The 26,639-nt window shown below is 36.5% G+C and overlaps 1 protein-coding gene across 5 annotated transcripts in view; it reads right to left on the bottom strand.

The window, feature by feature from the left end:
• PHKA1 (phosphorylase kinase regulatory subunit alpha 1) overlaps positions 1 to 26,639 on the bottom strand; it is a 133,481-nt gene that overhangs the window by 13,708 nt on the left and 93,134 nt on the right. For 2 of the 5 annotated variants that reach the window (XM_025372152.1, XM_025372155.1), the window contains 9 exons: positions 18,839 to 18,995; positions 17,440 to 17,519; positions 12,999 to 13,077; positions 12,729 to 12,858; positions 10,573 to 10,674; positions 9,608 to 9,723; positions 9,441 to 9,479; positions 7,209 to 7,259; positions 182 to 352 (listed from right to left, as the gene is read on the bottom strand). In XM_025372152.1, the coding sequence (XP_025227937.1) occupies positions 182 to 352; positions 7,209 to 7,259; positions 9,441 to 9,479; positions 9,608 to 9,723; positions 10,573 to 10,674; positions 12,729 to 12,858; positions 12,999 to 13,077; positions 17,440 to 17,519; positions 18,839 to 18,995 (925 nt within the window). The remainder of the gene's footprint in view (positions 1 to 181; positions 353 to 7,208; positions 7,260 to 9,440; positions 9,480 to 9,607; positions 9,724 to 10,572; positions 10,675 to 12,728; positions 12,859 to 12,998; positions 13,078 to 17,439; positions 17,520 to 18,838; positions 18,996 to 26,639) is intronic. The other 3 variants (XM_025372154.1, XM_025372156.1, XM_025372153.1) reach the window with 2 other exon arrangements.

Raw genomic sequence — 26,639 nt, 5'->3', positions numbered from 1 at the left:
ATTAATAATGCCGCAATAACAAATCAACTGTTTCATTTTTATGTTTTCTTCTTGGTTTTGTCTATATGAGTTACGACTTTTACATAATTGCAGTGATTATATTACAGTCATGTCATCCCTGCCAAGGAGACTGAGAATTTCAAGTGGGAAAAATGAGACATCAACAATGTATTATGCTCACCTTCTGCAAAACTTTCCATACTTTTTGATAAAATCCAACTGGGACTCTATTCAGTGCCCCATCCAGCCTTCTTCGGCGTTGCCATTGACCTTGACGACTATCTTTAGATGACTGCTGATCATATGCACCAGGAAAGGACCCACTACTTGGAGTCATAGAGGTTCCAGGTGACTTGGAAGAGGAGAGGAAAGAACATCAATCAAAAGTTATCTCTGTTTCTATGATAAAGTCGTTGAACTTTATAGTGAACAATAAACATACTCTGCAGAACTATAAACCAAATATTAAGTGAAGCAGCAAAGATCAAGAGGTTATAGTGAAGCTAGTAGACTTATATGTAGCTAGCAGTGCTGTACGTTGGTATAATCCTTTTTGAAAGCAATCTGGTGATACATGAGAAGAGCCATAAAAATACTGATGATATGGGACGTTCTTAGCTGTCTCTTTACCCGATTATCTCTGTTAAACTTCTAGCTGGTCCTTGGTTTAGTTTGTTGCTCTCATGGGCCATAAGACGAGCCATAATAAATTTAAAATAGAGATCATACAAAGTATGTTCTCTAATCACAACATAATTAGAAGTCAGTAACAGAAAGAAATTAAGGAAATTTACAAATATGTGGAAATTAAACAACACACTTCTAAATAATAAATGCGTTAAGAAAAAATCACTAGCAAAATTAGAAAATAATGAAATGAATGAAAACAAAAGCACAACATAGCAAAACTTATGGGATGCAGCTAAAACAGCGCTTAATGAACAATTTATGTTATAAATGCCTGTATTAAAGAAAGGATAAATATCTCAAATCAATAAACAAACTTTCCATTTTAGGAAAGAAGAGCAAACTAAATTGAAAGCAAGCAGGGCCGGGCGCGGTGGCTCAAGCCTGTAATCCCAGCACTTTGGGAGGCCGAGACGGGCGGATCACGAGGTCAGGAGATCGAGACCATCCTGGCTAACACAGTGAAACCCCGTCTCTACTAAAAAATACAAAAAACTAGCCGGGCGAGGTGGCGGGCGCCTGTAGTCCCAGCTACTCGGGAGGCTGAGGCAGGAGAATGGCGTGAACCCAGGAGGCGGAGCTTGCAGTGAGCTGAGATCTGGCCACTGCACTCCAGCCTGGGCAAGAGAGCCAGACTCCGCCTCAAAAAAAAAAAAAAAAAAAAAAAAAAGAAAGCAAGCAGAAGGAAGGAAATAATGATTAGAGTGGAAAGAAATGAAATAGAGTCTAGAAACAAAATAGGGAAAGCATATGAACTCCCAATATTTTCCTATGAAAATATCAACAAAATAGACAAAGCTTTAGCTAGAAGGACCAAGAAAAAAAGAGGAAATAAAGACATCAATTCTGACCTTCAGAAAGAAAAAGGATTATGAGGACATACCATCTGAAGCCATATGTTAACAAATTACATAATCTCAATGAAACAGACAAATTCCTAGAAAGACACAAACTACCGAAACCAACTCAAAAAGAAAGAGAACATCTTAATAGACCTATTACAAACAAATATATCAAATTAGTAAGTACAAAACTTCCTACAAAGTATGGGTGCTTAGCTCGTGGTGCATGGGCATATGGCTCGTGCCTGTATTCCCAGCTACTTGGGAGGCTGAGGCAGAAGGATTGCATGAGCCCCAGAGTTTGAGACCAGCTTGGGTAATATCTTTAGACCCTGTCTCAAACGAACAAACAAACAAATAAACAAACGTTCCCACATAGTAGTAAAGCCCATGCACAGATGGGTTAACTGGTTAATTCTACAAAACATTTAAAGAGGAATTAATACTAACTCTTCACAACCTCTTCCAAAAAAGAGAAGGGAACACTTCCCAACTCATTCTATGAGGCCAATATTACCCAGATACAAAATCAGACAAAGATGTTACTAGAAAACTACAGTTCAATATCCTTCATGAATATAGATGCAAAAATCCTCCACGAAATACTAGAAAACCAAATTCAGTGATATACTAAAATGATTATACAACATGAAATGGAACTTACTCCAGAAATTCAAGGCTGTTTTAACATCTGAACATCAATTAATGTAATACACTACATCAATATAATAAAAGTTAAAAAAAACACATCATCTTAATAGATACAGAAAAAAAGGTAACAAAAATTCAACACATCTTCATGATAAAAACACTCAACAAACTAGGAACAGAAAGGAACCTCCTCAATCTAATAAATGTTAAGATTTTTCCCTACAACAACCCACAGCTAACATCATAATGAGTGGTTGAAGACTGAAGCTTTCCCCCTGAAGATCAGAATAAGACAAGGATGCCCACGCTTATCACTTCTATTCAACATTTTACAGGAGGCTTGAGCCAGGGAGATTAAGTAAGAAAAGAAATAAAAGGCATCCAGATTGGAATGGAAGAAGTAAAAACTATGTGCAGATGACATGATCTTGTATGTAGAAAGTTCTAAGGAATTCACTAACAAGCAACTACAACTAATAAATGAGTTCAGTAAAGTTTCATGATATAAGATCAATAACAAAAATCAATTATATTTTACTTGAGTAGACATTTCACCAAAGATGACATACAAACAGCCACCACACACATGTGAAGATGCTCAACATCACTAATCATCATGGAAATGCGAATCAAACCACAATGAGCTATCACCTCACACCTGTTAGGATGCCCATGGTTAAAAACAGCCAAAGATAACACGTATTGGTGAGAATGTGAAGAAATTAGGACCCTTATACACCGTTGCTGGGAATGTAAAATGGTACAGCCACTATAGAACACATTATGGAGGTTCCTCAAAAATTAAAAATAGAACTACCATATAATTCAGCAATCTCACTTCTGGATATGTATCCAAAAGAATTGAAATCAGAATCTTGAAGAGACATTTGCATGCCCATGTTCAATGCAGCATTATTCACAATAGTCAAGATATGAAAACAACCTAAATGTATATCAACAACTGAATGGCAAAAGAAAATGTGGTAATACATAAAATGGAATATTATTCAGCCTTTAAAAAAGGAAATTTTGGCCGGGTGCGGTGGCTCAAGCCTGTAATCCCAGCACTTTGGGAGGCCGAGACGGGCGGATCACAAGGTCAGGAGATCGAGACCATCCTGGCGAACCCGGTGAAACCCCGTCTCTACTAAAAAAAAAATACAAAAAACTAGCCGGGCGAGGTGGCGGCGCCTGTAGTCCCAGCTACTCGGGAGGCTGAGGCAGGAGAATGGCGTGAACCCGGGAGGCGGAGCTTGCAGTGAGCCGAGATCCGGTCACTGCACTCCAGCCTGGGTGACAGAGCGAGACCCCGTCTCAAAAAAAAAAAAAAAAAACAAAAAAAAGGAAATTTTGCAAAATATGACAGTGTAGATGAACCTGGAGGACACTATGCTATGAGAAATAAGCCAGTCACAAAAGAACAAATTCTGTATGATTCCAGTTGTGTAATGTATCTGAAACAGCCAGATTCTTAGAAGCAGAGAGTAGAACGGTAGTTGTCAGGGGCTAGGTAGAGGGGAAAATGGGAACTTGCTATTCAATGAGTATAAAGTTTCAGTTATGTAAGATGAAAATATTCTAGAGATCTACTGTACAACATCAAGCCTATAGTTAATGATACTGTATTGTACACTTAAAAAAACTTTTAGAGTAGATCTCATGTTACATGTCTTACTATAATAAAAAAATCAATTGAATTTGTAAACAACAGCAATCAACAATATTAAAATAAAATTAAGAAAACAATTCCATTTAAAATAACATTAAGAATAATAAAATATGTAGGAATAAATTTAACAAAAGAAGTCCAAAACAAATACTCTGAAAACTATAAAACATGTTGAAAGAAATTAAAGACCTAAATAAATTGAAATATAGTCCCATGTTCATGGGTCAGAAGACTTAACATTATCAAGATGGCAATATTTCAAAAACTGATCTACAGACTGAACACAATCTCTATCAACATACCAGCTGGGATCTTTGCAGAAATTCACAAGCTGATCTTAACATTCATATTTAAAAAGAAGACTGAAGTTGGAGAGCTCACACTTCCTGATTTCAAAATTTGCTCTAAAGCTATCAAAACTACAAAACTATCAAAACTGTGTCATACTGGTATAGAATAGACATGTAGATCTATGGAATCGAACAGGGAGTTCAAAAATAAACTGTTGTATTTTGGTCAATTAATTTTCAACAAGGATGCCAAGATAATTAAATGAGGGAAAAATAGCCTTTTCAACAAATGGTGCTGGAACAGTGACATCTACATGCAAAAGAATGAAGTTGAACTCTCTACCTTATACCACACACAAAAATTAAGCCCATTGTGCAGAAAAGAGTTAAGACAGTAGGCCAGAACTGCTATTCTTGGAAAGGCCTGCTTACAAGGTTGGCCCTTGGCTGGCATTTGGAAACTTAGAAACTTGGATTCTGGGAGAGTTCTCACCATTCCCAGAACTAATAACAGTGACTTACCACACCTAAACTCTACAAACGCTATGGTTTACATTGAACGTTTGCTTTCTTTCTGGGAGTCCAGAGTTTTGGTACATGCCAGACAGAGGTTGTTTATGCACCAGCCCTCAACAAGAACAATGGGTGCTGAGTCTTTAATGAGCTTCCTTGGTTGGCAGTGACATCTTGTCACAACTCATTGCTGGGTGACTCCACTGACAGAGTACTCTGGAAGCTTGTGTCTGTTTTCCCTAGACTTTGACCAATGACTCTTTTACATCTTTTTTTAACTTTTGTAGGTACATAGTAGGTTTATATATTTATGAGGCATGAGACACTTTATTACAGGCATACAATGCATAATAACCACATCAGGGTAAATGGGGTATCCATTATCTCAAGCATTTATCCTTCCTTTGTGTTACAAACAACCTAATTACACTTTTTATTATTTTAAAATGTACAATAAATTATTGTTGACTGTAGTTTGCACTATGCCCAATGCATCTTGTACCCTTTTGGTGTAATAAACCGTAGCAGTGAGTATGACTATATGCTGAGTCCTATGAGTCCTCCTAGTGAATCATTAAATCTGAGGGTTATCTTGGGGACCCCTCCATACATAATCATAGACCTAAATAAAACAGCTAACTCTATAAAACCCTTAGAACACAAATAGGAATAAATCTTTGTGACCTTGGATTAGGCAAAGCCTTCTTAGATATGACACCAAAAACATCATGAGTAACAAAAGAAAAATAGACAAACTGGACTTTGTCCAAATTAAAAACTTTTGTTGTTCAAAGAATACCATTAAGAGAGTAAAAAGACAACCCACGGGATGGGAGAAAATATTTGCAAATTACATATCTTAAAAGAAACTTGTATCCAGAATATATAAAGAATCCTTGCAACTCAACAATAAAAAGACAAAAAAAAAATTAAAATAGGCACAAATGTGAACTGACTTTTCTCTAAAGAAGATAAACAAATGGCCACTGGGCACGAGAAAAGATGCTCATTATCATTAGCTATTAGGGAAATGCAAATCAAAACCACAATGAGATACCAGTTCACAGCCACCAGGATGGCTATAATAAAAAAGATAGACAATTGTAAGATGTTGGTGAAGATGTGAAGAAACTGGAACTCTCATACATTGCTGGTGGGAATGTAAAATGGTACAGCCAGTTTGGACATGTCTGGCAGTTCTTCAGAATGCAAAACATAGTTACCATATGACCCAGCACTTCCACTCCTAGATATATATCCAAAAGAAGTGAAAACATTTGTCCATACAAAAACTTGTACATGAAGGTTCATTGTAGAATTATTCATAGTAGCCAAAAAGTGGAAACAATCCAGGTGTCCATCAACGGATGAATGAATAAATGTGGTACATTAATTTAATAGGATATTATTCACCAATGAAAAAAATAAACTTTTGATACATACTAAAACATAATGAACCTTGAAACAATTATACTAAGTAAAGGATAAAATACATTGGGCAAAGTGGTTAACAGTTTAAATTCAGAAATAAATATAAGATAGAAGATAACATAAATACTTTCTGAGAAAATAACTTCTCACATTTTAATTTGGGCCAAATGCCTAAATCACCAACCAATGCAATGTAAAAGAGAAAAGAGCCCCCAAACATTTCTGTTGGCAAGTGATTATCGCACTGATCTGTTGAGTAGATGAACTGCCATTTAATTCATCTTCACTGTCTTGTTTATACCACCAAGATTCTAGGCTGTTGATTGTGAGGTCAAACCAGAAAAGGTATAGATCTGATAAAGTACAATTCAGACTGTTTTCCAAAGCCAAATATCAATCATTTTGAGTTTTTAAATTTTCTTCTATACCCCTGTCCTATATTAATGTGGATATGATAGAGTTGGCCAAGTCTTATTAGTTCATTACAGGGTATTTGATTAAGGTTAACCAAAATACTAATATTGTTTCCAACAATTTTCCATTTTTTGTTTGGTTATTGTCTAGCCTAAATCTCTTCAGCTTGAGAAATCTGAAATCATAGGCCATTATGAGTCTTTGATTTAAACCAAATAAATTTAATTAGAGGTCAGTCTTCCTAAATTGTAAGCTTCATGAGGGCAAGGACCACATCCATTTTGTTCACAGTACCTGGCACAAAACTGGCACTCAATATTTACTAAATGAATTCATAATCAGAAGAATAGCTAACCCAGTGGTTTTCAAACTTAAAAATTCATCAGAATCATATAAATAAAACTGATTACTGGGCCTTATCCCCAGTCTTTCTGACTCAGTGTACTCAGGGTGGGACCAAGAATTTATACTTAACCAATAATTGAATTTTGTTTTCTGAAATCGAAAAGAGGTTGGAGTTGAACTCCCTTCCCTACCTTATTGGAAAATAAATGAAAATATTCACCCCCATATATGAAATTGCTGTATACTTACTTTAATTCTTGATTAATTTTGTTTTTCTTTTTAGTCAACCAGTATATGCCATGATTTATATAAGAGCATATTCAAAGCACATGTGAATGGCATATATGAGAAGATCACAGCAGTTACCAGAAAAGATGGTGACATTAAATCTATACCGAGGGGATGACCACCACTGGACTATGAGAACAAATTGAGAAAATAAAATTTTAAAACTATGAGGCCAGGAAACAATTATTTGTACTTTTACGTCACTAGTGGAGTAAAAATACAGACTATTTCAGTATGTAGTCAGCACAAAATCATTAAAAAGCTGATGAAATAGCTTTACTCTAGAAGCCATGGTGAAGGAAAAAGAAATAAAAATACCCTTATAATGCTTTTTTTCCATAGTAAGAAAAGAGGGCATTTTCGAGTGATAGGGAAAAAATGGCTTAGAACAATACAAAATACCAGACAGGCAGGTGAGGATGGAAGTTAATATTTAGAAATAAGAAAGTAATGCAAATTTAGGATTCTCAATCCTCTAAATTATAGTCCTAGTGATTTTGTCTCCCTTGAAAACCTGTAGGTAGTGAATGTGTAGAAAAAACTTAAATGATGTAGTTGAGTAGGTCAAGTCTCAACATCATATTAATCTAGCTGGGAACATGTACTTCAAGTTGTAAATACATAATGAACTTAAAAGTAATACTGAGTGACAATCAACAATTATAAAATGTTTATCTAATAACTCTCAACCAAATCAAAGATTATTTACTAATAATGCCAGTGTAACTAACTATTCAGTACTGAATGTAGTTCTTTCACGTTTCAAATAGGAAAATGTTCAGATTATTCAAATTATTTGCGAACACTGTGAAGTGAACACAAGGCCCTTTCTTATTCCATTTTCATACTTATTCTTGCATAAATATAAACGCCATAGGGTATTTGATGGGTGTACTCAAGTTACCTCAGATTAAGCTTCAAGCATTGGCTCATTGTCTTTCTAAAGGGTTTCTAATTTCTTTTTAAAAAAACCAAATAGTAAGGTGGTGTCATGCCTTAGTCCCAAGCCATTCTGGAAACTGAGGTAGAAGGAGTGCATGAATCCAAGATTTTGTGCCTGTGAATAGCCACTGCATTCCAGCCTGGACAACACAGTGAGACCCCAGTGCTAAAAAACTTTAAAAAAAGAAACAAAAACTAAAAATAAAACTCCAAATTTCCATTTCACCTCTCCTCTTCTGGAGGTGTTTCTATACTGCAAGCTATCATAATTCTATTCTGAAAATAGGAGGAGTAGTTTTAAGTAGTTTTAAACTTTTCATAAAATGTGCTTCTAGGAGAGGCCAAATCAGTAATTTCTCAACTTGGAGATCTTGAAACCACATGACTTCCTAGAGTTTTAAAAATAAGCTATGGAAGATTTTGTTAACTATTTCCTTGTATAATGCAACCACTCTCTATTCTCACCTGCAGGAAAAATTAAGAGACTACAACATGGTATTTAGTGACTCCCACTATCTCCCAGACTGATTTAGATGTTTCTCCCTCTACGTGTCCACAACACCTTTTGTATATCTTGTTAAAGAAAAAATTATTCAGTGATACTTGTTAAAGCACAGTAAGGAAGACTTTATTCAGGACCATTGTTAATAGGTGCAGAACCATTGCAACGAGATCTTGCAGTAAGGGAGAAAGATTGGGCTCCCCTCTGAATATAACATAAGCAAGTGGGAATTTATAGCCAAGGGGTGGAAAATTACTGAGAGAGAAACATCAGAGGTAGAGAGGATTCTGGCTAAACCATTCTAACAGGATTTTTGCTGAAGACAGGCCAGGGTGACTGGACATCACCTGAGGGTGGTAGAAGATGGGGAGCCTGATCACATATCAAGGATGATAAGATATCGAGGATAGGGGTTTCTGGCTAAACTGACTTAGCAGGGTTCTCTTGCTAAAGCTGGATTTTACAAGAAAGCGCACAAATGGGCCTAGGAAAAGGTTCAGAAGCCAACCTAAACTCTGGCCAAGCAAAAACTCTTTGCTTGAAGTCTACATCTTGTTTTATAAAGAAAATTAATTCCAAAATTACATCAGTCCTAATAACAGAATCCAAAATTACATCAGTCCTAATAACATAAACTCAGGGTTTCAAGTTCTTGTTATCAGATGCAAGTTACTTTCCTTCTAAAATTAGCAAATTACGTTGGTCCAGAAAAAGGAAAGCTGTCTGCAAAATGACTGTTATAAAGGCAATTCAAACAATCTACTCCAAGACTTGTTATCTTATTTGTAAAAAGGCCATGAGCTCATGCATGTTATATAGAACTCAAGGTAAGTTAAACCATGTTAAATGATCCCTAGTTGTTTCACCTGACTCTCAGCTGAGATTGACAGTCTACGAAATTCCACCTGAAAAATAAATGGCTCAAATTAAACTCAGAATGTGAAACAAAATAAATGACCCAACAAAGTCTGATTCCAAAAGAATGTTCTTAAACGTGGCAATATCCCAGCTAATCTCCCAAGTAGTATCTTACCTGCTTTATCTCACTTTTTAACTGCATGATCCCAGTTCGTTCTGTTTTGGTTGCTCCAACAGCACCAATCTCGTGGATAGAAATAGCAGGACTGACATTTGAATCAGTGGGACGAACTACATAGTATGAGAGATTACAGAGAAAGAGAGAGGATAATAAGGTTCAATTTCTTCCCCATCACATTTAAAAAAAAAAACTTTCATATATATCCTTATTTTTAACTTAATTTAAAAACGATAACCTTGCTATTTGAAATGTGGTCCATGGACAAGCAGCATCAGTACCACCTAGGAGCTTGTTAGTAGAATCTCAGGTCCCACCCCAGATCTACTGAATCAAAATGTGCATTTCAGCAAGATCCCCCGCTTGAAACACACTGCTTTTTAACCTTCTTTTACCACTCTAAGGTCTGACATCCATCCATCTGACCGTATATATCTACTTACCCTAACCCTGAAAGTTGAGCATGAGAGATGACCGCTTTTCATTGGCTCTGCTGCTTTAGGTATGCAATGCCAAATCCAACCAAAACCACAAATGCAGGTGGACTATTAATTTGTAAGTTTGAAGTTGAAAGGGTTACATTAGAAGTACCGTAAGCAGCTACACACATAATACAATACTGTAAGAGCTACTGGATTATTGCCAATTAGAATATAAGAAAGTTTCAGATGATATGGGTTGCTAGTTGTCCTAAAGTGGAGACTTAAGATAATGTGAGGGAATGCATTAAACAGTTAAAAATGAAACATGATAATAATCAATCCACTTAGTTGATATATCATTTAAGGAAAAATACAGTGGTTTCCAAATCTTGCTCCAGAAGACAGCTTGGTTTCTGTTTTATATATTGGAGTTTATTTATTTGGGGCAAAAGGTTCCTGTGATGAAGGAAAAACATTTTAAAACCAATGAGACACTTAAACCAAACAGTATGAAATGAAAATGCAGTTATTCAATCTCACCGCTTCGTTCCACTCCAAACTCCTTGCCGCTGAGAATGTGATGCAGGAGATTCTTCATGGCCGAAGGACTGAGATTCATCAGGCCCTCCGTGGCTTCCTCAGCTAGTCAGCAGAAATGTTAGAACAGAAGGACTTCTAATTTGCCTGCCATGCCCTCTCTATACTTTCTCTATTTCTTTTCTTGCTTAGAATTTCTGAGTCACTTGATTGGAAGAACAGAATTACAAAATAAATTGCTAGCACCCTACTGCTTAGGTATTCTTCCTTCCACAGATTCTTAATTATTTAAGGACTGACTATCCAATTTGTGGATTAGCGAGGTAACTGATTTTTTTCTTCGCCCTGCTTCCACACCATTAGGATACTTAGTAAAATCTTTATTTGAAGGTGAGAAGAATGAAAGAATAACAATGGAACTGGAGGTCATTCAGAGAAAGGCAATGAATGTATATATGCAGATAGGCTAAAATAATTTAAACTTCTCAGCCTAGAAATAATAGAGACTTAAGAGATATAGATTTGAATCCATGAAATTATGAATATAAGAGGATAACCTGAACATGTTAATCAACCTCATATATTTATTAAAAGTTGACTACGTGCAGGTCATCATTTTAAGTAACATTAGTACAAGCAGGTATGTGACATGATACCTAATCTTGAGAGTCTGACTATCTCTTTGGGAGTGATGGAACATGTAAACATGATAAACAATAAAACATTGCATATTCTATGTGCCAAATGAGAGGTATAGACAATAATTGCCTTTGAAATCAATGGAGACATCACTCTCCAAGGACTGGAACTGACAAAATTAGTGGGAAGTACTGTGGGAGTAGAAGATAAAGGTCAGACTGTTGAAGGTATTAAATATCAGACCCAGGGATCTTGACTTTATCCTATAAGGAATAAAGAGCCATGGTTTTCATGAATCCACAGGAAAACAATAAATATAACAGGCAATTAAGGAAAAGTGAATATTCAGGGGCTTATCCCTTATTAAGGTTTATTATTGAGCAATCACACCCTCTCGCAAAACATCCCTTGATACCACAACTAGAGAATACTATATAATGTTTATCTATAACAATGTACTGAACTGGAAATCATTTGCAATCAGGTGGACTCAGACTCAAATTCCACTATTTACTAGCTATGTTACTTTGGGGATGTTAGGTAACCTTGAGTTTCAGTTTCTTTATTGGTAAAAGTGACACAATACTACCTTCTTCTCCAGAGGATTCTTGTAAGGATTAAATGATACAATATCTGTAAACTTAAAGCAAAAAGCACAGTCTCTGGAATATGGTAGGTATAAAATAACTGCTAGCTCTCTTCCGTCAAAGGGTTACTTAAATATAAATTATCTCATGTGTTTGAGTTCGGTTCGACTCAAACTGATAAATTTAGCTACTTGTTAACAGCTCGATTACGAGCCTTTTGGGGGAAATTTAACAGAAAGAATGGCTAAAATTGAGTTTTACAACTTTGATTTTATTTTTCTGTACCTCCCTATCTGTATTATTTTGCAATTCTTGTTGAAATCAAACAAATACTAATGGAATAAGGAGTCATGCCATAGGGGTCCATTTTTCCCCTTCACACTTTATACCATTTTGCCCTACAGCTTTTACAGGCCCCAACTATTCTTCTAACTAAAACTTTTATCTTGCCAAACACACCTATAGTTAATTTCAAAGAGAGTCATGTCAGATAGATGTTAATGAAAATGTCATCTTCCTTTATTCAATCATGATGGTGACTAGACAGAATACTGACACCATGATCCACTGATGTTGTGACTCATTCTTGGTGTACAGATGCTCCACTGCCTAAATCTGAACCCAACCCAATCTGTCACACTCAAGTACTCTCCAGAGTTAGAGAAATGAAGTTAGCAAAGAGTGATAAGTTAAGAAGGATTTGGAGTGGAGTCCCCAGGAGATGGCATTCGGAATCTACAGAACTGATACACAAATGTGTCATCATATCAGCTCCTTGACTTGCATAAATAGTGACTAACAGGGGAACAAGGCTGCCATATCCAGCTTGAGCTATGGATAAAAATGTTTTAGCTTTCTTTCTTTCTTGATTCCGAACTCTATAAACCTACATCAAAAGTGAATTCTACCTAAAACAGTTACTGAATTAAGTACCTGAGCATCGAAGGGAGTGGGCCAGTTCTGTTGCCATAACTTGTATGATCAGACCAATTCGAAGTCGAAACATTTCAGCAAAGAGGCCAGGCTGGGTTCGAATATACATGGCTAGATATACCATTATTTCCTGCACACAGAGTAGATATAGACAAAAATAATGGCCCAGGTCTCACAACGCCTATTTTGTTGTCTTTGGAAATTGCCAGATCAATTGAAAACAAACTTTAAAATATCAATCACCAGATTAGCCTTTACAATTCTTCTCACCTGTGTAAGGATTGAAATGCTCATATCCCCTTCACTGGCTTCATCTATCAGCTGAGTGAGCACCTCATAGGGCAGAGGTCTGAGGAAGAAGACAGTGAAGAAAGACAATATTCTACAACCACTTAATCTTAAATATGCTGAAAAAATGAAGCAGCTTTATCCAAGTCCACATCACTGCCTCAACATTTCATCATGACCAATAGCATTCTGATTCTTTCAAACTTCAGAGCTCTTTCATTGCCTCCTGAAACCACTGTGGCCCATATCAACTTAGAGGAGCTCTGCTCTCCTCTCTCTAAACCTGGATTCTCTTCCTCCTTCAAAATTTATTTTAAACTCACACCATGATGTCCTTCTAGACTAGTCTTTCATAGTTAGCTTTGAACATTTGACAAGTAACTATTATGACTACAAAGTACTAAATTAACTTTAAGCTGTGCTTTTTTTGGTAATACACAATATTTCTACATATTTACGGGGTACATGTGATGTTTTGTTACATACATAGGATGTGTAATGATCAAGTCAGGGTACTTATGGTATCCATCACCTTGAGTATTTACCATTTCTTTTAGCTGGGAACATTTCAAGTCCTCTCTTCTAGTTATTTTGAAATATACAATACATTGTTGTTAACAATAGTCACCCTACTCTGCTACTGAACATTAGAATGTATTCCTTCTTTAATCAACATCTCTTCAGCATCCCACCCCCACAATGGAATACTAGCTGTGCCTTTTTGAAACCATTTTATTATTTTACAATCACAGTTGATAGAGTTGTTTGATTTTCTATAGTTTCAATTCACATACGAGCGCACACACACACACACACAGGTATACACCCATCCTCCCACACTTCTGATTCTCCTGCTGACACAAAGTACTCTGGGGCATGAACCATGCCATCATCTTCTTTGGATTGCCTACAGTGTCACAAAACTGATACAAAAAAGATTATTTTTCCAGAAGCAAGATTTTATGGGTTAAATTGTGTCCTCGCCTCAAATTCTTTTCTTTAAATTTTTTTAATTTTTAATTTTTGTGGGTACATAGTAGGTGTATATATTTCTGGGGTGCATGAGATATTTTGATACAGGCATTTGACATATAATAATCAAATCAGGGTAAATGGTGTATCTATCTCATCAAGCATTTATCTTTTGTGTTACAAACAATCCAATTACACTCTTGCAGTTATTTTTAAATGCACAATTAAATTATTTTGACCATAGTCTCCCTATTGTGCTATCAAATACGAGATCTTATTCATTCTCTCCAACTACTTTTTGTACCCATTAACCATCCCCACCCCCAACCCATAACCCCTGCTACCCTTCCCAGTCTTTTAGTAACCCCTCATTCTACTTTCTATCTCCATGAGTTCAATTGTTTTGATTTTTAGTTCCCACAAATCAGTGAGAACATTTGAACTTTGTCTTTCTGTGTCTGGCTTATTTCACTTAACAAAATGACCTCCAGTTCCATCCATGTTGTTACAAATGACAGGATCTCATTCTTTTTTGTGTCTGAATAGTACTCCCTTTTGTATATGTACCATATTTTCTTGATCTATTCATCTACTGATGGACACTTAGGTTGCTTCCAAATCTTGGCTATTGTGAATACGGATGAAATAAATGCAGGAGTGCAGATATCTCATCAATGTACTGATTTCCTTTCTTTTGGGTATATACCTAGCAGTGGGATTGCTGGATCGTATGGCAGCTCTATTTTTAGCTTTTTCTCAGGAACCTCCAAACTGTTCACCGTAGTAGTTGTACTAATTTACATTCTTACCAACAATACATGAGGGTTCCCTTTTCTCCACATCCTTGCCAGCATTTGTTATTGCCTGCCTTTTGGATAAAAGCCATTTTAACTGGGGTGAGATGATACTTCATTGTAGTTTTGATTTGCATTTTTCTGATGATCAATGATGTTGAGCATCTTTTCATATGTCTGTTTGTCATTTGTATGTCTTCTTTTGAGAAATGTCTATTCAGACTATTTGCCCATTTTTAAAGCAGACTATTAGATTTCTTTTCCTATAGAATTGTTTGAGCTTCTTATACATTCTGGTTATTAATCCCTTATCAGATGGGTAGTTGGCAAATATTTTCTCCAATTTCACCTTTCCAATTTGCTTTAAATGCCGAATGACTGACTGTAGAATGGTTGATGCTGAGTTCTTTGGCAGTTTCTCGTGTAGTTGTGAGAGGATCAGCTTCAACGATAGCTCTCAATTGGTCATTGTCAACTTTCGACGGCTGGCCAGTATGCTCCTCATCTTCAAGGCTCTCGTTTCCTTTGCAAAACTTCTTCAAACACCACTGCACTGTATGTTTGTTAGCAGTTACTGGGCCAAATGCCAGGCCTATAATTGGGGACCTCAAGAACCTGCTTTGTGCTCTACCCCACTGTGGCCAACCTGGTACCTACGCTGCAAGACAAAGTCCCCTTTACTCTTCCATCTCCTTTTCTTGAGCATAAGGAGTCTCTCCATATACCCACCACAGCTGAGCATGTGTTTGGTCACACCTGGAACCAGAATGTCTCAGAGTCTCACTCAAGGCCCATGGCCATGTACTACCTGGTCACTGTGCTGATTGTTCAGGGCCCAAGGGCTCTTTAGTCAGTACGTGATAAATCCTGCCAAAACTGGGTCCTTCCCTTCAAAGTAGCAGGTTCCCTTCTGATGCAAGGTGTGTGTCAAAATGTCATCCAGGAGCTAGGGCCTGTAATGGGAGTCTGATGCCTCTGCCTGGTGCCCTATCCTACTGTGGCTGAGCTGGTGTCCAACTTGCAAGATAAAGTCCTCTTTACTCTTTCCTCTCCTCTCAAGTGGAAGGAAGGATTCTCTCCCAGAGTTGTACTATCTGGAGTTGGAAGAGGGTGGCACAAGCACTGCTTTGCCCACCCTAGCTGATATCTCACTAGGTCGCATGTACCCCAAGTCCATTGGTTTCGAGTCCAGCACAACACAAGGATTTGCCCAGGAATTGCAGTCCTCGTGGCCTAGACTGCTTTTTGAGTCTATTTAGTACCCAGAGCACTTTAAGCCCGTGGTGGTGAAGTTTGCTGGAACTTATGCTTCTCTGAGCCTTCATATGGGAGCTTGAACTGGAACTCAAGGGTAACAGAAATCATGGACATAAACCAGGAAGGAAGTAGTATGCAGACATCAGCAAAAGTATCCCTTCTGTAGCCAATGTAGTAAAAAAAAATTGTAAATAAAAAACATGCTGTAGATAGAGTTTAACCGGGAAAAAATGAGGGAGAAATATTTACAAAAGTTTTTTTTACTACTTTGGCTACAGAAGTAGAACTGACAAGCAGGGGGGAATACCCTTTTTAAAAATTACTCTCTAGCAGAAAAACAGATTCTTCAGATCATTTATGAATGAAATTAGAATCTCTCTAAAAATATTTCTTGGAGATACATACTCTTTGTAAGATTTAAATTTTGGCACTGGTGTGATATGAAATTAAACACATTTACTGCAGATGAATTTTACTGGCATGGCCAGTGGCAAAAGGAAGACTCATGTATAAAGATTCAATTTTCCTAGGCCGGGCGCGGTGGCTCAAGCCTGTAATCCTAGCACTTTGGGAGGCCGAGACGGGCGGATCACGAGGTCAGGAGATCGAGACCATCCTGGCTAATACGGTGAAACCCCGTCTCTACTAAAAAATACAAAAAACTAGCCGGGCGAGGTGGCAAGCGCCTGTAGTCCCCGCTACTCGGGAGGCTGAGCCAGGAGAATGGCCTAAACCCGGGAGGCGGAGCTTGCAGTGAGCAGAGATCCGGCCACTGCACTCCAGCCTGGGTGACAGAGCGAGACTCCGTAAAAAAAAAAAAAAAAAAAAAAAGATTCAATTTTCCATCCCAGCCCCATCACTTGACTCACATCTCCCTCCAGGCCAAGCCTATCTTAGGGTACTCTTTCCAGTTGGAGGCTGTGGCAGACCTCAGACAGTGGCACTCTGATTACAGGGTTCCTGGAGGGGTGCTACCTCACATTGCTCTGTAAGTAGCCATTTTTCCTCTTTGACTATGACCTCCATCCCCTTTATTCTTCTTGAGCAGCATGGAGTTTCATGGTTAGCCCTGGCTCTAGCCACTTTCTTTCACTTCCTCTTTCCAGAGTATGGCTGACATTTTGTGGTTGCTAACTCAAGGTACCCTGTTTGTTTTGTTTTTTGAATGGCAGGCATGGAAAATCCAATAAGTAAAAAGAGTTTGAGTACTACTCTCTGTGAGTTTTCTCCTTCATTTACTCTTGCCCTATCATTACCAACATTCTTCCACTAAGTGTCTCTGATAGAGGTGAACATATGTGGGACATTATCATCCACTGACAGATTAGGGCAAGGGAATTCTAAGTCCACACCACTCCTTAAAGGCTCAGAGAAGCCTGATCAAATTCAGCCATACTCACGCAGAGATAGTCTTTTCTCGAGGTTCTGGAGGAAGTCCCACTGTCAAATGTTTCTGGTGGGAGAGAAGGTCTGTGCAGGCCTAACAAGAGATAGTATAATATTATCGTTTCTCTAACACCTCAGGTTTCCACAGCATTTCTCTTTTCAGCTTAGAAACCTTTGCTCCTCCTTAACATAATGACACACTGAACTCTCTTCCTCAGAAAATACCATGAAGATCAGAAAAGAAGGATTTCTAGGAAGAAACAATGAAGTCTTTTCATCTATCTCCTATAAGGCAGGAATTTTTTTGTTTGGTTGGTTTATGGATTTTCTTTCTTTTTAAAAAATTTGTTTAAATGTTTAAGTTTTTAATTTTTATGGATAAATAAGTTATACATATTTATGGAGTACATGTGATAGTTTCATACAAGCATACAACATGTAATGATCAAACCTGGGTAATTGAGACATCCATCACCTCAAATATTTATCATTTCTTTGTGATGGCAAGATTCCAAATCTACTCTTCTAGTTATTTTGAGATTTACAACAAATTATTGTTAACTATAGTCACCCTATTGTGACACTAAAGACTAGATCTTATTCCTTCAATCTAATTGTATTTTCGTGCCCATTAAGCAATCTTTCTTTGTCCCCCACTCCCGACTACCCTTCCCAGCTTCTGGTATCAATCATTCTACTCTCTACCTCTATGAGATCAACTTTTTAAGCTCGCACATATGAGTGAGAACATGTGGTATTTGTCTTTCTGTGCCTGGGTTATTTCACCTAACATAGTGCTCTCCAGTTCCATTCATGTTACTGTAAATGACAGGGTTTCACTCTTTTTAATGCAAAGTAATATCCAATTGTGTATATATACCACATTTTCTTCATCTATTCATTTTCTGATGGACATTTAGGTTTATTCCATACCTTTGCTATTGGGAATAGTGCCACAATAAACATGGGAATTGTAGATTATCTCTCGCATATACTGATTTCCTTTCTTTTTGATATATACCCAGTAGTTGGACTGCTGGATCCCATGGTAGTTCTACTTTTAGTTTTTTGATGAACCTCCATACTGTTTTCCGTAAGTGGCTATACTAAGTTCCATTCCCACTAATGGTGTATGGATGTTTCCCTTTCTAGGAGGTAGGAACCTAGTGTAAATTCATTCTTAAGATATAGAATTCTTAATATCATTATAAAGATGTTATGGTTTATAAAATTTTATAAATCTACAATTCTTACTTGTCATTCACAAACAAAAAGAATTGAATATCAAATTTTATGTGGAAAAGACATCTCAAATGGTTAGAGGCTATGGTTGTTTTAAAAAACAATTATAGAAATCAATTTTTAAAAAGCCCTCTTATTTAGATTTGGTATAAATTCAAGAATTTATAGTACCTCATCAAGTGCTTCCACTTTCTTCCTTAAGATCCCAGAAATGTATCGGATCAGGCCCCAGTGACGAATTTCTCCCACTTTGCCATACAGCTCGGTAAGAAGCTCTCTGACTGTAGCACTCCCTTCATTATACAATTCAGTGTTCCAGTCAGGTCCTCTAGAATTTTAAAGACGGGACTACATCAGTTATAAGTAAAGCCTCTGGCAATCATCTTTTCTTTCAGTGTTATAATGAATATGCCTGTTTTTGATAAGTCTCTCTCACTAGGAAATCAATGCAATTTACTAAGAATTCTTATAAAACTATGATTAACAGTCAGCCCTGAAAGCCAGTACCTAGACAAGAATAAGTCTTAGTTTCAGCTGTGCTTTTGACAAAATGCATTCTTTTACCCTATTCATGGGCTTCAATATAGTTGAAATTAAAGACAAAGATTTAACAAAAGAATTATTTCAAAAACCACTGTAAGGAAAGTCATATGACAAATTACAAATGAGGAAAAAATGTTTGCAATTCATAGGATAATTTCCCTTACATATAAAGAACTCCAACATGTAGATTACAAAAATTAACAAAAGAAAACCTGGCAAAACAAATATTGCTGGCAAAACAAACAGATGGCTTTTAAAGATAGGAAAAGGTGCTCAACCTCACTCATAGAGAAACTTTAACTTAGCACTATGCCAAGATAACATTTTTAACCTATCAGATTGTCAAAAGCCCCTAAATTTGATAACACTGTTTTGGTGAGGCTTTGAGAAAACAGGCACCATCAATATGCTGCTGATCAGAATAAAAATTGGACAATTCCTCTGGAGAGCTATTTGTAAATATATATCAATAATGAAAATATTTAAAATCAGCCTGGCAATTCCTAACATGGTTAAATACAGAATACCATAGAATCCAGCATTTCCACTACTAGTTATACAGCCAATAGAAATAAAAACATATGTCCACATTAACTTGTACATGAATGTTTATACCAGCATTATTCATAATAGCCAAAAAGTAGAAAGAACCCAAATGTCCATCATCTGATGAATGGATAAATAAAATGTGTTATATTTATACAGGTTATAATATCTGGAAATAAAAGAATGAAGTACTGATACATGTTACAACACAGATGAACCTTGAAAATATTATGTTAAATGAAAGAAGCCTGTCATAAAGGACCACATATTGCAAGACTCAATTTACATAAAATGTCCCAAGCAAACAAATCTATACAGACAGAATGTAGATTAGTGGCTGCCTAGGGCTGGGGGGATGGAGGGATTGGGGGTTGACGGATAAAGGAAGTGGGGTTTCTTTTTGGGGTAATGAAAATGTTCTAAAATGAATAGTGGTGAAGAATGCACAACAATGTGAATACATTAAAAACCATTTAATTGTACAGTTAAAAAATACCTATTTTTTGATTTATCAATTCAAGTTTTGGTTTCCTTGCAGGATAAATTTCACACACGTGAAATGCTATGTGCCATGAGGCTATTTGCTATAGCATTTTTGTGACTGTGAATTCTGGCAACAATTCAAATGTTCATCAATAAGAGACTGGCTAAGTAAATTATGATATATTCAAATAATGGAATGGCACACAATTATTAAGAAAATATGAAGTAGATCTAGACTGTGGTATTATATTTTCAACAATAGCTGCAACAATTTCCTATCTAACCTACTCTTCTTACAATGTGACTCTCACACTCCTCCCATGAAGAGATGGTTTCTGTGTTCCCTTCCCTTGAACCCAGGCATGCTTGTGATTAAGGCAAAAGTGACTTACATAATTTCTGAGGCTAGGCTATACAAAGTAATAGAGCTCCCAGCTGGGACACTTACTAGTAGAACCTAGTCATCATGCTGTGAAGATGTGGGGAGACATATGAGGAGGTCATCTGCGGTATACCAGCTGTATATAACCTCAGCTGAGGTTCTAGCCAACAGCCAGTACCAACCCCTAGACATATGAGTGAGCAAGCATTGTGAAGATTCCAGCCCCAGACATTGTTGACCAAAACTAAATGAGAGATCCAGGTGAGAACTGCCTGGCTGAACACAGGCAAGTCCCAGAACTGTGAAAGATAATTTTAAAAATTTTAAATTTTTGTTATTTTAAGCTACTGAGTTTCAGAGTGATTTGTTATGAGGCAACAGATAATTGGAATATATATGTAGTGATTATCAAGATATATAGTTTTAGTGAAAGAAAGCAAGGTACAGAGCCGTCCATATACTATGCTACCTTTTGGATAAATAGGGGTAAAAGTATCCACATATATGTCTGTGTTTACCTACGTAACCATAAATGTCCATTTATGGGACATTTGGGAGGATACACACACACACACACACACACACACAGACACACACACACACACACACACACAACGACTGCTCATGAGAAGGGGAACTGGGTATCTGGGGGAACAGAGATGGGAGAAAGACATTTTACTCTTTCACTGTATATCCTTTCGTACTTAAAAATTTTTGAACCATGGGAATATATCTATTCAATATATTAAATTAAAAAAGCGAAATAAAATGTGCTATAGGAAGTCATTAATGGATGAAAAAATCAGTGAGCGAAAGTTTGAAGAGTAACAGTATATTTACATAGTCTTAAAGTACATCTCTACAAGATACTTTTTTAATTTCAAAAGGTGACATAATAACTTTATGGTGTAGGTACATGGAAGAATCTACCTTAACCAAATGATCAAACCAAGTGATCAAAGTTTATAGTATCAGCAATGGGACTAATCAACACTATGATATGACACATGGAAAAGAACTTGGCATTATGTTAGTAATGTATAATCTGAATTTAATCATGAGGAAATATCACATAAACTGAAATTGAGGGACATTCTGCAAAATAACTGGTTTGTATTTTCACAAATGTTAATAACATGAAAAATGAAGACTCAGGAACTGTTCCAGATAAATGGAGACTCAAGACACATGAGAACTCAATAAAATGCATGATTTTAGATGTTCTTTTGCTATAAAGACACTATTGGGCTATATGACAAATCTTAACAGTATCTGTAGATAGTTAATAGTATTGGTTTAATGTTAAACAATTCCCTGACATTGGCAATTATACTGTGCTTATGTAGGAGAGTTCCTAATTTTTCGGAAATAAACACTGAATTATTTAGGGTTAGATGGGGATCATGTCTGCCACTTATTCTCAAATGGTTCAGAAAAAAATAATATATGTGTGTGTGATTGAGTATAGATGATGGTATCAATGTGAAACAGAGAGAGATTAAAAGCTCAGTGGAAACATCTGATGAATCTGGATGAGGGCTATCCAGAATTTTTATTGTACTATCCTCACAACTTTTCTCTAAGTCTGACATTGTCAAATTTTAAAGATATGAAAAAAGTGCTATGAGATCTCAGAATCAGTGGAAGTTTATTTTTACTATTAGAGATTGGAGAAAGTTTCATGTGGGTGACAGATGACCTAGGCCTTGACAGAGAGATATGCAAAAGGTAGAAATGGAGTGTGGTTAAGGAGAGTATTCTAGGCAGAGGAAAAAATAAGAATCAAGGTATGAAGGTAGACATGTAGAGGCTGTGTTTTGAGTATGATAAATAGACTGTTTTGGTGACAGCATTCACATTGTAAGGGAAGAGTAATGGTAAATAAAGGTTGAAAGTCAAATCATAGAGGATTTAGATTTGGCCAATGATTCCCTATGGTAGTGCTGATACTGTAGCGGGAGGCAGGGGATGAGGAGGAATTGAAGATAATGACACAATTTCAAGTCTGGGTTACTTGAAGGAATGATGATAACAAGAATAGAGTCAGGAAAGACAATAGCAGTAGGTTTGTGGTAAAGACAGTGAATTTGATTTTAGACATGTTCAATAGGAAGATAAATATTTGAAAATAAATTCTACTCCAAATAAGACTATGTCACAACCTATTATAATAAAAATATTGAAGATCAAAGACAAAGAGAGAATCCTGAAAGCAGTGAGAAAAAAGAAGCAAATAACATACAAGGGAATCTTTTTTGCTTTTTATACTTTAAGTTCTAGGGTACATGTGCACAACGTGCAGGTTTGTTACATATGTATACATGTGCCATGTTGGTGTGCTGCACCCATTAACTCGTCATTTACATTAGGTATATCTCCTAATGCTATCCCTCCCCACTCCCCCCACCCCACAACAGGCTCCAGTGTGTGATGACAAGGGAATCTTAATAAGCCTAACAGCAGACTTCTCAGCAGAAATCTTATAGGCCAGGAGACAGCGAGATGAGGTATTCAACATGCTGAAGGGAAAAAACTGCCGGCCAAGAATACTTCAGAAATGAAGAAGATATAGACTTTTCCAGACAAACAAAAGCTGAGGAAATACATAACCATCAGACCTGTTTTACAAGAAATGCTAAAGGGAGTTCTTCGAGATGAAAGAAAAAGACATTAATGAGTAATATGAAAACATCTGAAAATATATGTCACTGAGTACATAGTCATATGAATACTCTATTAATCTAATGATGGTGTGTAAATTACATCTTTAGTATGAAGGTTAAAAGACAAAACTATTAAAAACAGTAACTACAATAATTTGTTAAGGGATATGCAATATAAAAATTATAAATTGTGACATCAAAAACTCAAAATGTTGGGAGGTGGAGTTAAAGAGTTTTTTTCTTCTCTTTTATTGTAATCATAGTTAAATTGTTAAGACTTTTTGTAAGCCTCATGGTAAGCACAATGCAAAAACATATAATAGATATGGTAAAAATAAAAAGCAAAAAATCAAAACAATTATGAAGGAAAATCACTTAGCTATAAAGACAGATAGTAAGAAAGAAATAAAAAAGAAAGGAAGGAAGGAAAGAAGGGGGGGGAAGGAAGGAAAGAAGGAGGGGGGAAGGACGGAAGGACTCTACAAAACAACTGGAAAACAATTAATTACATGGCAGTAGTAAGCCCTTACCTACCAATAATTACTTTAATGTGAATTGATTAAGTTATCCCATTAAAAAGCAGAGTAGCTTAATGAATAAAAAAAGCAAGAACCAACTATATGCTGCTTAAAAGAGACTCGCTCCACCTGTGAGGACACACATGGACTAAAAGTGAGTGGATGGAAAAAAGATATTCCATGCAAATGGAAACCAAAAGACAACAGACGTAACTCCACTTGGATAAAACAGACTTTCAGGGCCAGGTGCTGTGGCTCACACCTGTAACTCCCAGCATTCTGGGAGGCTGAGGCAGGAGGATGCTTTGAGCCCAATAGTTTAAGACCAGCCTGGGCAACATGGCCAGATGCCAGCTCTGCAAAAATAAATAAATAAATAAATAAAATAAATAAAAATTAGCTGGGCATGGTAGCATGCACCTGTGGTCCCAGCTACTCAGGAAACTGAAGTGGGAGAATCACTTGAGCCCAGGAGTTTGAGACTGCAGTGAGCCATGTTCATGGCACTACACTCCAGCCTGGCTGACAGAGCAAGACTGTCTTAAAAACATAGACTTTAAGTAAAAAACTAAAAAGTGATATAGAAGGTCACTATATTATGATAAGGGGGGTCGGTTAAGCAAGAGGATTTAACTATTGTAAATGTATATGCACCCAACATTGGAGCACCTAAGTATATAAAGCAAATATTAACGTACCTAAAGGGAGAGATAGATCACAATACAATAATAGTAGGGGCCTTCAACAGCCCATTTTCAGTAATGGACAGATCACATAGACAGAAAATCAACAAACATTGGATTTAAACTGTACACTAGACCAAATGGACCTAATTGATATTTACAGAACATTCCATCCAAAAGCTACAGAATGCACATTATTCTCAACTTTACATGGAACATTCTGCAGGGTAGATTATATACTAGGCCACAAACAAGTATTAACGAATTGAAGAAGATCAAAATCATATCAAGTATCTTTTCTGATCACAATGATATAAAATTAGAAATCAATAACAGGAGAAACCACAGAAACTGTACAAATACAAGGAAATTAAACATGCTCTTAAACAACCAAGGGGGTCACTGAACAAATTAAGAGGGAAATTACAAAATTTTCTTTAGGCAAATGAAAAGGAAATGCAACATACCAAAAGATATGGGATACAGAAAATGCTATTCTAAGAGAGATGTTTATAGCAATGAATGCATATATCAAACAGTATAAAGATCTCAAATAAACAACATAATGTTACACCTAAAGGAACTAGAAAAACAAGAACAAACCAAACCCAAAATTAGTAAAAGGAAAGAAACAATAAACATCAGAGTGGAAATAAACAAAATAGAGACTAAAAAAGCAATACAAATGATTAACAAAATGAGGAGCTGATTTTTTTTTTTGAAAAGATAAACAAAATCAACAAAGCTTTGGCTAGACAAAGAAAAAAAGAAAGAACACCCAAATAAATAAAATGAGAGATGAAAAGGAGATATATAGCCTGGGCAACATAGTAAGACCTCATTTCTATATACAATTAAAAAAACATTTAGCCGGGCATGGTGGCACACACCTGTGGTACCAGCTACTCAGGAGGCTGAGGTGGGAGGATCACTTGAGACTGGGCAGTGAAGGCTGCAGTGAGCCGTGATCACGCCACTGCACTCCAGCCTGGGCAACAGAGCAAGACCTCGCCTCAAAATTAAAAAAAGAAGATGAGATATAACTGATACCACAGAAATACAAAGAATTGTTAGAAACTGTTATGAACAATTATATGCCAGCAAGTAGGAAAACCTAGAAGAAATGGATACATTTGTGAACACATACAATCTACCAAGATTGAAGTATGAAGAAATAGAAAATCTGAATAGATCAATAACAAAGGAGATTGAATCAGTAATAAAAAGTATTCCCTCAGAGGGAAGCCCAGGACCAGATGGTTTCACTGCTGAACTGTACCAAATGTTTAGAGAACTAATTATTTTCAAACTATTCAAAAAAAAAAAGGAAAAGGGGAGAGTTCTTCCAAACTCATTTTATAAGGCCAGCATTACCCTGATACCAAAACCAAACAAGGACACAACAAAAAAAGAAAGCTAAAAGCCAGTGAGAATGTTCATCCTGTAATGATTATAAAACTCCCAATTTAGTCTCCTTTCCCTGGGCTCTCAAGCTTTTTTGGGAGCAAGCTGGGAACCTTCTTTGCTCTTCCCAGAAAGCCTCATTATGTGAGTAATAAATATTCCACATCTTCTTGGTATGTGTATGTCACCATTATCTCAAAATCCAAACCAAGTTTAGGGGAAGAAAGTCCATCCTGCTTCTTCATGGTGAGTAGAACATAGAAAAGGAGGCAGAACAGATTATTTTTGTGTGGGCTTGTGGGGTCCAGGAGAGAGGAGTTCAATTTGGACATATCGAGTTTCTACTAATACAAACTACCTAGCAGGATGCCTGACACATAGCAAACAAAAATGTTAGCTTGTTTTTCCTATAAACCTTTATATTCTTACATTTCTTGAGTTAAAACCTTATCTGTACATTTGACCAAATAATGGAGGCTTAAAAATAGCCTAATGACAATAATACTTATCAGTTATTGATCACCCACCACGTACCAGGCATTGTATTAGAGACTTCGTGGATATTATATCTTAATCTTTACAATAACTCTATGAGGTATATATAATTCAAATTCTATAAATGAGGACAACTGAGGGTTTGAAGTCACATGATGTGTAGGTTGTTAAACTATATTCAAATCCAGATCGGCGAAACTCCAGAAGCTGTACTCTATTTATTATGTTGTAATTCCTCTGATTATGAACATTAAA

The sequence above is a fragment of the Theropithecus gelada genome, chromosome X, assembly GCF_003255815.1.
Source record: "Theropithecus gelada isolate Dixy chromosome X, Tgel_1.0, whole genome shotgun sequence".
Taxonomy (NCBI): domain Eukaryota; kingdom Metazoa; phylum Chordata; class Mammalia; order Primates; family Cercopithecidae; genus Theropithecus; species Theropithecus gelada.
The sequence above is the reverse complement of the archived record's forward strand: the minus strand, read 5'-3'. Positions and strand labels throughout refer to the sequence as shown.